This window comes from Podarcis raffonei, chromosome 9, assembly GCF_027172205.1.
Source record: "Podarcis raffonei isolate rPodRaf1 chromosome 9, rPodRaf1.pri, whole genome shotgun sequence".
NCBI classification, from domain to species: Eukaryota; Metazoa; Chordata; class Lepidosauria; order Squamata; family Lacertidae; genus Podarcis; species Podarcis raffonei.
In genome coordinates this window covers 42,411,363-42,424,482 of record NC_070610.1, presented here as the reverse complement: position 1 = coordinate 42,424,482, position 13,120 = coordinate 42,411,363, and the positions used below count along the sequence as shown (strand labels likewise).

Below are 13,120 nucleotides of genomic sequence, written 5' to 3'. Positions count from 1 at the left end.
CCAGAAGTTTGGACTTAAGTGTACATAAGGAAGAAGACAGAATAAGTCTACTGGCTGTTGTTGTCATTAAAGACCTGAACATAGAGCAAAAGACTTGCTGGTTTTCTTACTGCAGAGTCATATGAGATTCTCTCCCAGGCAAAATGTTAAAAGTCACCCACCCACCCACCCACCCAAGCATATTACCTTGCCCTCTAGGCTTTTTCAGCTTTTGGATGGCATATTTCATTTGTGTGGCATAACCGTTTATAAAGAGAAATTAGACTTTGGAACATAATAGGCGACTGGAAATGAGAGACACATAATTAACCACCTGAGGTGAAAGTTGGCAGGTTAGCTGAGGGCAGCTACCAGGTGACTTTATCACAAACAGGTTATTGAAGTAGCATCCACACACCATAGGCTCAGGCCCAAGGTTTGGGGAGATGCGAAAGGTTTGAGCATTCATGATGCATTTGTAAAGTTAGTATTTGATCCGTAGGCACAACAGACCTAATTGTTTTAGGTGGTTTTATCCCCCTCTCCAATATGGCACCCCTACCTTTCCCACAACTCAACCAATTTCCATATAACTCAGTTTATCTGGATCTCCAGTTCTATTAGTTCTTAAATTACTTTAAATTGGACTATGCATAGTAGTAAATATAGGTTCAACTGTAAGCCTTTCTGGGAAACCACTTCTTGCTTTTTCCCTTTTTATGTTATCTTTCTTCCTTTCATGTCTCTGAATAACCTATATCCTGTCTTTTTCCTTTGTGTCAATTGAATGAATACAGTAAAGAGGGGTGGCCATTACTCCAGTGCTTACTCTTCAGCAAAATCCCCAGGTGAGCCATGGCAGTTATGGCTGTGTACCAACACTTGTCTCCTACCTTGTCATTTTTAACCCTTCCATCTGCTTCTGTGTGCCTATTATTTTGCACTGTGTGTTTTTTTGATTTGTAAAACAAAGACATGGTGAGTTTATCCTGTCTCTAGGTAGACCTTGGAAAGGAAGAACTTAGGCATCAGACACCTGTGGTTAGTATACAATGGAGCTAAATTTGTTAAGATATAATCCAGCCAGTGCACAAGTAGTACGGGGGGGGCAGTATATTTAAAATTCTGTATGAAATGAGCAATATTAGCTGACAGCAATGGTTCCCAAAACTTAAATTCAAGTTTAAGTGTGGTATGGCATGCAAATAAAGCTCAAAGTTGAAACAGAGTACTGTGTCTTTTAAAACACTATGCCTACTTATTTAGAGAAGCAAGTGAGTATTAAGACACTAATTATCTTGTGGACTGATCCATGTAAACTAGTTGCTTGGTCCATGGTGGCATCAAAGTTTTATATTACCTGACTTAACACTGGGAATTTAGCTTGCAATAGAAAAATGTGATTGAAATAAGCTGCCTTGCTTCTGCTCACAGTGAAAAAGCAAATCATTTTGTCTCCGTGTGTTTTTTTTATTGTGTGTGGAGTTTGCTTGCTTGCCTTTATCCCATGTGCTCTTCTGGAAGGTAGGTTGCATATTGTGCTAGTCCACCATTTCCTCCCACTTGAACATAGCTACTGGGAGGTTATGAGGAAGTTTTTCATTTCCTTTCTGTGGGGTGGAGTGTCTCTGTGTGGACCCTAACTAAGGAGTCCCAGAACCAAGCAGCGTCTGTATGATGTCCCTAATTTCTGGGTGATAAGGACAGTGACAGGATTTCAAGGTCCCTCTTGCAGCCCCAAGGGGGAGGAAATTCTCTTTCCATGTTGTAATGTTTTGTTTGTGGGCCAGGTGGGAAGCTGTGCTGCTTGGGACAGCTGAGGCTGGCTCAGGTAATGTACACTAATACCTTTAAAGCACATTCAAAGCCCGTTCTTTCCCCCAAATAACTTTGGGCACTGTTGTTAAGGGTTGCTGTGAACGGTAACTTTGTGAGGGAGCAAATGACAGTGCCCAGAATTGTTGAGGAAAATAATGGGCTTAGAACGTGCTGGAAAGGCATAGTGTGTCCACAGTCATAGTTTTAGGCTAAAGGGACAATGCTGCCTTGGAAGGATTAGTGTTAGGGAGTGTAATAATACAAAAGTGGGATAAGGTGTATGCATGAACATATGAAGGTCAGAAACATGTGTTTCTATAGGTAACTATTTTTAAAACAGAGATGCTGGGGATGAAGTGAAAACAGCAATAGAATAAGATCGTCCTATTCCCATAAATGTTAACTTCTTCTAGAACAGGCACGTCCAACTCCCAAGAGAATGCAATCTACTCCCAGTACAAAAAAGCTGGCAGTTATCTACCCATTGTCCTTGCCAATGTTAAGCTTTTTTGGGGGGGGAGCCAAACTTGTGGAGCTTTTTTGCTAGAAAAATATGTGCTTACAATTTGGTGCAGCGACGAAGCAAACAGCTAACACCAGGGACGGGTGGCAGGGTCACTACTAGCCAATGATCAACCACTAATGTGAGGTGATTGACCTGTCCCTGTCGATTGTGATCAACTTGTTGGACATGGCTTTCTAGAACATCTTGGAAGCTGGTTCTTACATCTTGATGGAAAGATGCTAACTTCTACTTATTTATTTACTGTACCTATACATAATGCCACAGAATAACGGTTCCCTGTGCAGTCGCACCAGCAGGTTGGCTCCTAAATATTAAATAATTAAAAGTAAATTCCTTTTTAAAAGCAGCTAGTTTGGAAGACTTGGTTTTCAGACAGGTTCATCACTGCAGGCATTCACACAGCAAAAACAATGGTGCCTGTTAAATGAATGTTCTGTTACCCATTATAGATATTCTTTACACAGCTGAAAAAGTGTAGGTGGTAACTAGCATTTCCATGGAAACCGAATGTCTAGCTGGCAGGCTAATTTTTTTTCTTAAGGGAGCAGCAGTCCTTAACTGAGCTGCAGTTGAAATCAATCTTGCTCTTTGGAACATTTCCTCTTACTACTTCTTCCTTGGGAGACATGGAATATATTGTTCATCTGAGAGCCTTGCAAATAAGCTAATAAGTTGTGTGAAATGGTGGAACCCACTTCAGACTGAACTGAAGGGGAAGCAACATATTTTCACATATATAGAAACCCCTCAAAATTAAAATATGAAATGTATTTGTATATTTAAAAGCATACTAATGGGAAGCTGGTTCTTGTCAAAGGCATATTTCAACATGGAAGGAGATGCAAATAATTTTTTCAAGTATTTTATTTTTAAGAGAAATAATCACATAGAAAATAAACATGGGTTTGTTTGGTTTTTTTGCTTTTATAATTGTTTCTTGGTAATTTGGATACAGTGTACTCTGTAATATATTAAACTGCTCTGTGGCCATGATTATTTTTCAAGTACCCATTGGCTGATGTGACCTGATAACCTTGAAATGTTCACCATCGCCTACATTTTTAATTTGTGGAAGAATGTACCCAGCACCATAGAATGTTGATATAATTCCATTGTTGAGTCAAGTGAAAAGTCATTTGGGCTGTGGTTGAAACATCACAATAGGCTGTAGGGACAGGGCAAGCTATGTAGACAAGATTGAGAGTCTGAATGCTATAAAGCTTTGATAGAAGAGGTTCTGAGATATAGAAAAGCTAAAGCATAGTGTGGCTAGATGAAGGGGAAAGACTAGGCAATGTGCCAGAAAAAAATGTGTCTTTGAGTAGGTAGAGAGAGAGGGGGAAACCAATGATAGAACACAGCTGTGGAAAGAAATCTTAGATCTTAAGAAGGAAGGCTCAGCTGTGTGCTTGATGGTCTTAGCAAGCCCTTGGTCACTGCATCGTGCTGCTTTTAAGCTAATGCCTAGCTTTATGTATATTTTATTGCTAGCTGCTCTGTTTAACAAAGATTAACAGGATATTATCTAAAAGGAACATATCATATCTTAACAGGAATTTCAGCTTTTGTTTTATTGGTGATAACAACTTCTTCTCCTTCTTTTGCCCTTGTTATTCCCAATAGTAAACGGAGCTCCAAGTAGCCAGCTTTCAACTCCCAAATCAACAAAATCTTCTAGTTCCTCACCAACAAGCCCAGGCAGCTTTCGGGGACTCAAGGTATGTTTTAGAAAGTTTGCCCTATTTCAACTTAAATGCTAATTCTGCTTTGGAATATTGCCTTTGTGGTTGCAAGAAAACACCAGCTTCATGCTATATTAAGCAGTGATTTAAAAAAATATTATTCCATTGCAATGTTCAATGCATGAAAGCAGTTGCAGAGTAGTTAAAATGTAGGCTGAACCCAATATTGCAATGAGTAAAATAATCTATTATTCTGGTTTAAACTCTATCCACTGACTTAGAGAGCTGCCCTAAATTGGGCCAAAGAGCAACAGGAGGCAGCAAAGGACCCACCAGCCAGGGTGGAAAGTGGGGGGGGACAACGACTCCCCCCGTCAGCTCCAGGCTACCATTGCTAAGAAGCCTGTCCCTCAAGGATCCATGGGATGTAGCTCCAGGCTACTATTGCTAAGAATAGCAATAGTATTGTCAGCTCCAGGCTACTATTGCTAAGAAGCCTGTCCCTCAAGGATCCATGGGATGTAGCTCCAGGCTACCATTGCTAAGAAGCCTGTCCCTCAAGGATCCATGGGATGTAGTATCCAGCAAATCCCAAGCCTCCGGCACCCTGAAACTCCCCACTTCAGGGCTTGCTGCTGCCTACTACCACTAGCAGAATTGAAAATGGAAGTCTACTGCCCATGGAGGTGAAGCTGAGCCATCTGCCATGGTAGAGAAATCTGTCCCATAACAGAGCTCCTTTCCATTACCAATCTGTCAGGGGCCAGGGGCTGAACTCATAGTTGTGTTTAGTAAAATTGGTCAGTACAGTCAATAAACTCTATCTCATCCTTCATTGTCGATTTTATTTATACACAACGTTTTTGTCAAGTGTGTACTTGACAGCTTGCAGCATTTAAAAGCAAGAACAGTGTAGCACCATAATCTACTAAACCTTAATAAAAAAGGCCATGCAGCAAACCAAACACAGTAAAAACAAAAACCATAGAAAGAGGAATGCCGTTTTGCATGCTCAATTTGTTTATATTTAGTGCATGTCTTAAAAGACAGTCGGTTATTGAGAGAATTAGGATAGTTAAAATCCTTTATTTTATCTCTCCAGTATGCAGCTGTTTGGGTGTACACTTCAGCTGTGCTTTGTTCACTTGGGTTCTGAGTAATCTTAACTGATATATCTGAATTAGAACATGGCTTGTGACAATGCTTGTGTCTGCATCTGGAATGCATTCCCAACACCCATGCTTCTGGGAAAATGTCCAACAGGAATATATGCCGTTCAAATAATTAACCCCTAAAATACAACAGTGGTATACGTACCACTGAACAGTCAGATACTCTTGATAAATTTTTATTATGTATCTGCTTGAATTTTGTTCTGTTCATGTGCTGTCCATGAGGAGGAGTAAAATTAAACTTTTGTTTGTTTTTAAGTGACTTAGTTATTTTATCCTTTCCTTAAGAGATCCCTATAACAACTGAGCTGTGCTTAGGATGAAATAATGTGTAGGCTGGTCTCCTTGAAATACTTGGTTTCTGTGCACTGCCTGGATCATTCTGCCATGTCTCTTCATTTAGTGATGCTGAAGCTCAAGCATGGCAGAAGATGCATGTCTCCATCTTTAATTTCTGTCTTTCCCTCTGTTGTAACTTAGTACTCATCGTAGCAAAATTGGTAAGGAACGATCAGCTGAAAACCTTGCCTTGTCATCTCTATTCGGATTTATATCCTAATACTTCATTTGAATTGCAATAAAGCTGTGGGGGTTTTTTTGTGTATGTGAGTTGTAGATTCTTAAACATGTTGATTTGTGTGTACCTCCTTTTGCCTGTTACATGGCTTGGATTGCTAGAAGACCCTCAATTCATGTTATGCTGCTTAAAAGGACTGGCTATCTACATCACATTCATGTAGTTTATTTATTCATTTAAGTAATAGATTTGTTGTTTCAGACACTACTGCTTACCAGAAAAACACCACATCTCTGCAACACATGTCCCTACCCCCCCCCACCCCACTGCCTTAACTGGAAAGCCTACTTACAAGGATAGGAAATCAAGGGCTATAATTTGTGCAGCTTCGTTTTTGCTACTCAGCACAAATGCTGAATTGCTGATTCATTGAAAAACTTGGCAGCCACACCAATATAATTGCATCCAGAATAATACAGGACAATGTTCTTTTGACTGGTCTGAAAGTGAAAGAAAGACAATTAGAAATTGTATTACTCTTGTTAGTTTTAAATAGATCTTGATTTACGTATGTCGGCAGCAAAAAAAAAAATGCATCCAACAATTCTCGAATATGTTAATTCTCTAGTGCTAACCTCCTTTGAAAGATTTCATTAAGCCCAATAGACTCTTTGAGATGAAAGAGAAGAATTTATATCATATTAGAGTACTTGGCCTTCCTTATGGTTGGCCGAAGAGGCTAATTGAGAGCTGCTTTGGGTACCCTTGCTGTCAGCTCCAGTAACCATGGAGTTGTGAAAGGAAGAAGCAGCACAAATATGTTAGGCTGTGCTGAGAATGCAGACTGTGGAGTTCTTGACCAAGCTAGGGGCAGGGGCAAAAGAGCAATTGACTTAAGCCAGCTGATTGGCTGAGCCCTGCTGTTCCTCACCAGCTTCTGGAGAGGAGAAACTGTGTACAACCCTGTTCCTACTGGCCAGCATTCTGGACCATCTCCTTGCAACTCTATCTTGAGTTGACTTTGTAGCTAGGGCTGTCCTCCATCTATGCAGGTATCTCTAGGTGCTTGTCATTAATTCAACCTGCAAGTCATAACCAACACCAATCAGCCAAACTGCAGCATAAAACAGACTGCATGGAGTTGGCAAAAAAGAAGGGGCCACAAGGCCAGTAAGAGAACACTTCCAAAATAATTCTACCCAGCCCTTCAAATCATAAGGCATGTAGGATGCCATGCTGAAAAGGACTACTCATGAGGAGGGGGCAGCAGTGCCTTTTTAGTGGCACCGCTTCCTTGCTGCATTGTGTCCCAAGTGCCAAGATGCTGCCATATTCCCCCCACCACGTGATCTTTAATTTAGAATCACATGGGATTGCAAATATACTCCCTGCTTGATATGGCGGAGCAGCTGTCATATAGTGCCATACCATAGCTTAGCATTAAATGCAAATGTTGTCAATTAGGCTGAATAATGTAGTCGATTCTGGTGACTTGGAAAGGAGATAACAACATAATACATTATTCTAAAGATTACCATTGTTATTCTGTGTCCTGTGACAATTGACTGAAATTGAAAAGTCTAAAATAGTTTAGGTTGTAATCCTAACTCCACATACCTGGGCATAAACCTCATTGAATTCAGTAGAATTTAGTGCTATGTAGACATGGTTTAGACTGTGCTGTTAGTTTTTTGTTATCTGAAAGATTATTTTCATCCATCCTAGTTTTAAATTTCATAGCCATGATACTAATTTTTATGAAGTGTTCTTTGCTTTTAAGGAAACAAAATCTGTGCTTTTAAACAAAACAACTGAACTGAGCAGAAAATAAGTAATAGATGCAATAAATAGTAATCTATTTTGTCTGTCTTGTTTCTGGTTCTATTACAAAAATATCTTCTGAAAGAACTATGTTGTATTATTTTGGTGCAGGAGCCATCCAGGGCATCATCATCAACAAAAAATGTACAGATGTTGTCGCAGCCATCTTGCATATTTGTCTGGCAGACAGTGTTATTTTTGTCTTTCTTAAACTTAACTCGCTGTCAGTGATCTAGTTTGTGTTGCCTTTTGCTGTCTTGATAATGTAGCTTCTGTTGACTGCTTTGGGCACATATTGGTGTCCTGGGAAATCTTACAATAAAACCTGATCTGCCAGTTGAATTATTGTCATTATTGCTAGTGAAATGATTTAAAATATTTTGCTGCATAACCAGGCACTGAAAATGCTGACCTTGCATTCCCTTGTGCTGTCCAATATCATTTTGACAGGTCTTGAGCTCAGGCTAGAGAAGTATTTTAAGCACCCTGTGACAAGTGATGAAAGTTTGTGTGATAATCTTTTAAATGAGAGTACAGTGAAGACTGAAAAGGGCAAAGACATTATCTGAAAGTGAAACAAGAAAACCAGGAGGGAGACAAAGAAATTGGAGAGAATTTAAAGAGGGAAACTTGCTTTCAGAAGTGCTAGCTAAAAGAATTTCAGAATGCATACTCTTAAGAACCCGTACTCTTGAGACTTCCAAATTCTGCAAAAGCAGCCCATGTAAATATCATTTACCTGTCTTGCCTTCCTTGTGGTGCCAGATAGGTAGAAATATTTGTGTAAGCTGCTTCAGCTGTGCTACCTAATTTGAAACTTTCAGATTGTTCCTGAAAAATTGACCTGTGTTGCAAAACACATGGAGCTGAAATAAAGCCTTAGTTGGCACTTTGGGGAACTATTAATTGAGAGTGAAAATTATGCTTGAAATTTATGTATTTATTAATTAAATTTGTATTCCTCCCTTCACCCAAATATCACAGGGTGGTTCAAAACACGAAAATACAAAATGAAAACACAAAATGCAGAATAAAACAAAAGCAGAAGCAAAACAAACCAATAATCCCCTTCCCACAGTCACATGTTAAAGGCCAAAACCTGGTTGAAGAGAAACCTTTTCACCTGGTGCCTAGATATGTAATGAAGGTACCAGGCAAGCCTCCTTGGGGAGAGGATTCCACAAATGGGGAGCCACTGCAGGAAAGGCCCATTCACTTGTTGCCATCTTCTGGAACTCTCCTGGGGGAGACACCTGAAGAAGGGTCTGGCTCGGTTTATATGGGGACAGGCGGTCCTTGTGGTATCACGGTTGAGGGTTGTTTAAGGCTTTATAGGTCAAAATCAGCACTTTGAATTGAATTAGCAGCCCGTGCAGTTAAGCCAGAATCGGTGTAATATGCTCATGTCATCTGAGCTTGGGCTCGTGGTTTGTTTCCCCAAAACAAAGCAAGCTTTGTTCTTGATTCACAGTATTTTGTCTGCCTATGGTTGCGAACTGGATCAGTGACTGAGATCCATGAATATGTTCCCTGAACTGTCTAAAGATGGTTTGTTCTTGTTTTCAGCTCTTCTTTTGTATTCTCTGGATAGGCAGGTGACATTCTGGTTAGAAATTAAAAGGAAGACAATCTCTTGGGAAGCATTCCGTTACCTCATGTGCATCCCTTTACACTCTATTGTTGCTAAATGGATCATAAGAAGTAATCAATTAGAAGTGAGAAGGAATCAACTACTTTCAGGTGCTTTTAGAGAGAACACATATCTAGTTACAGTGTATTAGAGACTTGGCACAAAGCAAATACTGTTGGTGTTGTATAGTGCAGGGAAAGTGGAGTTTGTGTAGTCTGGTTTGAATGCAACATGTCATCAAAAAACCCCAACCAGCTACTTTACAGAGGCTACATGTTTTGGCTGTTGGAAATATTAGTAAAATGGTGTTTGGCTTTTAACAGATGATTGTGTAATATTAATTTATAGCACAGAAGGCTCTTGAATGTTTTTGTTCCTAATGTGATTATTCAGAAGCATATTTAACTGCTGAAATATAAACTCTCACATTTTTTCACAGATTCCACCACATTGTGGGTCAACTTGCAATGTGAATGGTGTGCCTGAACTATCTCCTTGCCTGAGTCCTGAAAGTAAGAATGTGTATTTTCAAGTTCTTTTATGTTAAATGTCTGTATTGGAGATAATATTTCAGTCTAGAAAAATAAATCACTGTTTATGATTGTCTATTTTGGTAATATGCTTATTCACACTACTGTATTGGTATTACTTTGCACTTTTCTATTAGGCCAAAGATGATCCATAGAGGTGAGGCTATTCATTCATTCATTCGACTCATTAGAGCTTTTTCCTCTAAGGTGTCTTGACATTGACCACCCCTTCACATGCCAGTGGCAATGAAAAGAAACATAGCAGACTTTGAGATAGGATTGGGTTTGTATTTAATATATGTCACCAGGTACTGAATGGTTTACTGATAGCGCTGGGCCAAAATTTGCCTTCTCTTGCTCAGAAGGTTTCTACCCCTCTGAAATGGGCCTCCATTTTTCTGCAACATTCTCAGGCCACTTAAGAATTTATGTAGAATGTTGGTGGTTACAGAATTTTGAGCTTACCTTATGATTGTGAGGCATCCAAGGCATGCCTTTTCTTTCCAGTAAACATTGCTCTAGCACTCTGCAACCTCCCCCTGTCTACACTTCCTGATCTTAAAAAACCCAAAATATTGAAATAGTTACTTCATAATGTCTTCCCCTAGTCTTCAGTTGAAACATGGGCACCTAGGAAGTCTGCAGAAGCCAGACAACTGGTGAGATGACAGACCCTCCAAGTGTCCCTATTTTCCAGGGATGTCCTTGATTTAGAAAAGCTGTCTTAGTTTCTGATTTGATCCCAGAATGTCCTGCTTTTCCTTTCCCTATTTTCATTGGAGAAATGTTGGCGAATATGGAGTTATTCGACTCCCAAGCTGTCTGAAATTCTGTATAGGGAAGCTTTCTTAATGTTTAATGTTTTATTATGTTTTTATATATGTTGGAAGCTGCCTAGAATGGCTGGGGCAACCCAATAGGATGTGTAGGGTATAAATATTATCATTATGGAATGGGATGTCCCTATTTTTATCAGATAAATGTTGGATGGCATGACATGATTTGTAGAATAAATAAAAGAAAGGACACCCACAAGACTTCTTGGCTACCACAAAAGAAAGATAAGCATGACCAAATACCCTGAACCTCATCCATGAGAATTTCACTTAATATGTTTTATTTCCATGTGAATTTTGTTTTTCTGAATTGAAACCATTTTCTCATTAATTGAGAGAGAGATATTTTAAACACCACCAATTATTAACTATACAGGGGAGAACTGTTCCAAATTGATCTGGCAGAAGAGTTGCATCACACAGGGCAATTTATCAGTTAAAGATTAAATGGAGACGTGCTGGTCATTTTGAAAGGGAAAATTTAAATTACCATATTTTTCGTCCCATAGGGCGCACCAGCCCATAGGACGCACCTAGGTTTTTTTTGGGGGGGGGAATAAAGGGGAAAAAAATTTCCTTTATTTTTCCCCCAAAACCAGGTCGGGGAATCCAAACCAGGTTGGGGAACAGCGGCATGGTGGCACTGCGCCTCCCCGCTGTCCCCCGAGCTTGTGGGGCTGGTGCTGGGGAGAAGCGCGCTTCTCCCCAGTGCCAGCCTCCAAACTAGGTCGGGGAACAGCGGGAAGGCGCGCTGCGCCTCCCCGCTGTCCCCCGAGCTTGTGGGCTGCAGGCTGCTGCCCGCAAGCCTTGCGAGCCCGCGGGAACTCCCACCGGGCTTGCAAGGCTTGCGGATAGCTTCCTGAAGCCTGGAGAGCGAGAGGGGTCGGTGCGCACCGACCCCTCTCGCTCTCCAGGCTTCAGCGAAAGCCTGCATTCGCCCCATAGGACGCACACACATTTCCCCTTCATTTTTGGAGGGGGGAAAGTGCATCCTATAGGGCGAAAAATACGGTGTCTTAACCTCCTCACCAAACATCTCATAGTGTTCTGAGTTTTTGTTTTAATGTTTATATTGTACTTGATTTGCAATGGATACACAAAATGTTAGGCTTCATTTACATAAAAACCAATTTAGAATATTTCACTTTCGGTAGACACATCTTAAGATAAAGGTACATATTTGTAAAATTTAGGCAGCATTTACAGGTATTATGTGTTAATGCTAAATTGTATCCTAGCCTGAGAATGTGGAGAATGATAGATACACATCCTATCTCTGCTGAGTAATTTCCCTGTGACAGAAATAGTCATGAACGAATTCTCACCTAGATTAGGGTGATGCAGGTGACTGGAAGTAATAATGCAATATTTCATGTATATTATAAAATTATTTTATTGTTCAGTCTCACCAGAACCCTGTGATATTTGTGCCACTTAAAAGCTCTGCAACAGAAGCTGAAACAATGTTGTTTGTTGAACAACAGAACTAAATGAAATGGTAGCTGGGTGTTGATCCTTATGTGGAAATGTTGTTGCCTTTTGGAATATGTAAAAACAAAATCTTACATGAAAAATATGTTTGGATGCTTACCCTCTGATTTGCACAGCAAGGTCATATAGCTTGGATTAAGCCTTGCCAGCTATTTCTTTTTGCTTTAGATGCAAATGTGAAGGGACAGATACTTAAAATAACTGTTTTAAAAAACGATTTTGCAGCTTAAGATATAGCCCTACTGTAGGGTTGAGGTCAGTAAGGGACAACCCATATTGCTCACATCCATGTTTAGCTTACTTTTTGCCCTTTACATCTTGCAGGTTTGAATGGAAACAAATGCTCAGGGACATCAACTATTCTTGAGAAATACAAAGTGGGAAAGGTGATTGGAGATGGTAATTTTGCTGTGGTAAAGGAGTGCATAGAACGGTGAGCAAGAAAATTGCCCAGCTATTCATTTTTTACTTAGCTGCAGCTTTCCCCTCCACTGTGCATTGAGAATATATGAGAAAATTGTTGTATTTCACAGACAACCAGGTGTCTTTTGGTAAATCATTTGTTGTAAAATGCAAGAGTTCGTGTAGGTATATATCTATTCCATATGTTTGACACCTCTGCCTGATGTCCACTTCATCAGCTATTACACTGGGTGAAAAGGATAACTAATAACCATAAGTAAGCAAACCCTGGTGTGTTGGATATCAAATTAAACAAACATGAAGGTCTTGGGAAATACATATTTTAAAAATTGCTCCACAAGTTTTTGTCAAGCATAAGAAAAAGCCGAGCCAATGAAAAAGGAAATGCACTCATTATCCATGCATTCATCTAAATGTAGACCAGAGATGTCTGATCAAGTTTTTCTTTGATGCCCATTTCCATTATTCCTGAGGCTAGGGCTGATGGGAATTGGAGGCCAGCAACATTGAGAAGGCCACAAGTTAGCCACTCCTGCTGTAGATCATGTTTCCATACGTACATTCTAGTGGAAATCTATATGGAAATATAGGTTTGGATGCTAACTTTAAAAAGTTCACTGAACAAAAGTGCAGCATCCAGTCCTCCCCTATGCAGCCGCATGTACGTAACTCTCAAAACCTCTCTTTTGAGAATC

General features: G+C 40.0%; 1 protein-coding gene across 5 annotated transcripts in view; it reads left to right on the top strand.

Annotated features, from left to right (window-relative positions):
* Positions 1-13,120, top strand: part of DCLK2 (doublecortin like kinase 2) — a 72,352-nt gene that overhangs the window by 34,073 nt on the left and 25,159 nt on the right. For 3 of the 5 annotated variants that reach the window (XR_008332202.1, XM_053403148.1, XM_053403150.1), the window contains exons 5-8: positions 777-827; positions 3,947-4,041; positions 9,585-9,657; positions 12,327-12,435. Coding sequence is in view for 3 of the 5 variants with exons in the window: in XM_053403148.1 (XP_053259123.1) it covers positions 777-827; positions 3,947-4,041; positions 9,585-9,657; positions 12,327-12,435 (328 nt within the window). In the remaining 2 variants the exon portion in view is untranslated. The remainder of the gene's footprint in view (positions 1-776; positions 828-3,946; positions 4,042-9,584; positions 9,658-12,326; positions 12,436-13,120) is intronic. The other 2 variants (XR_008332203.1, XM_053403149.1) reach the window with 1 other exon arrangement.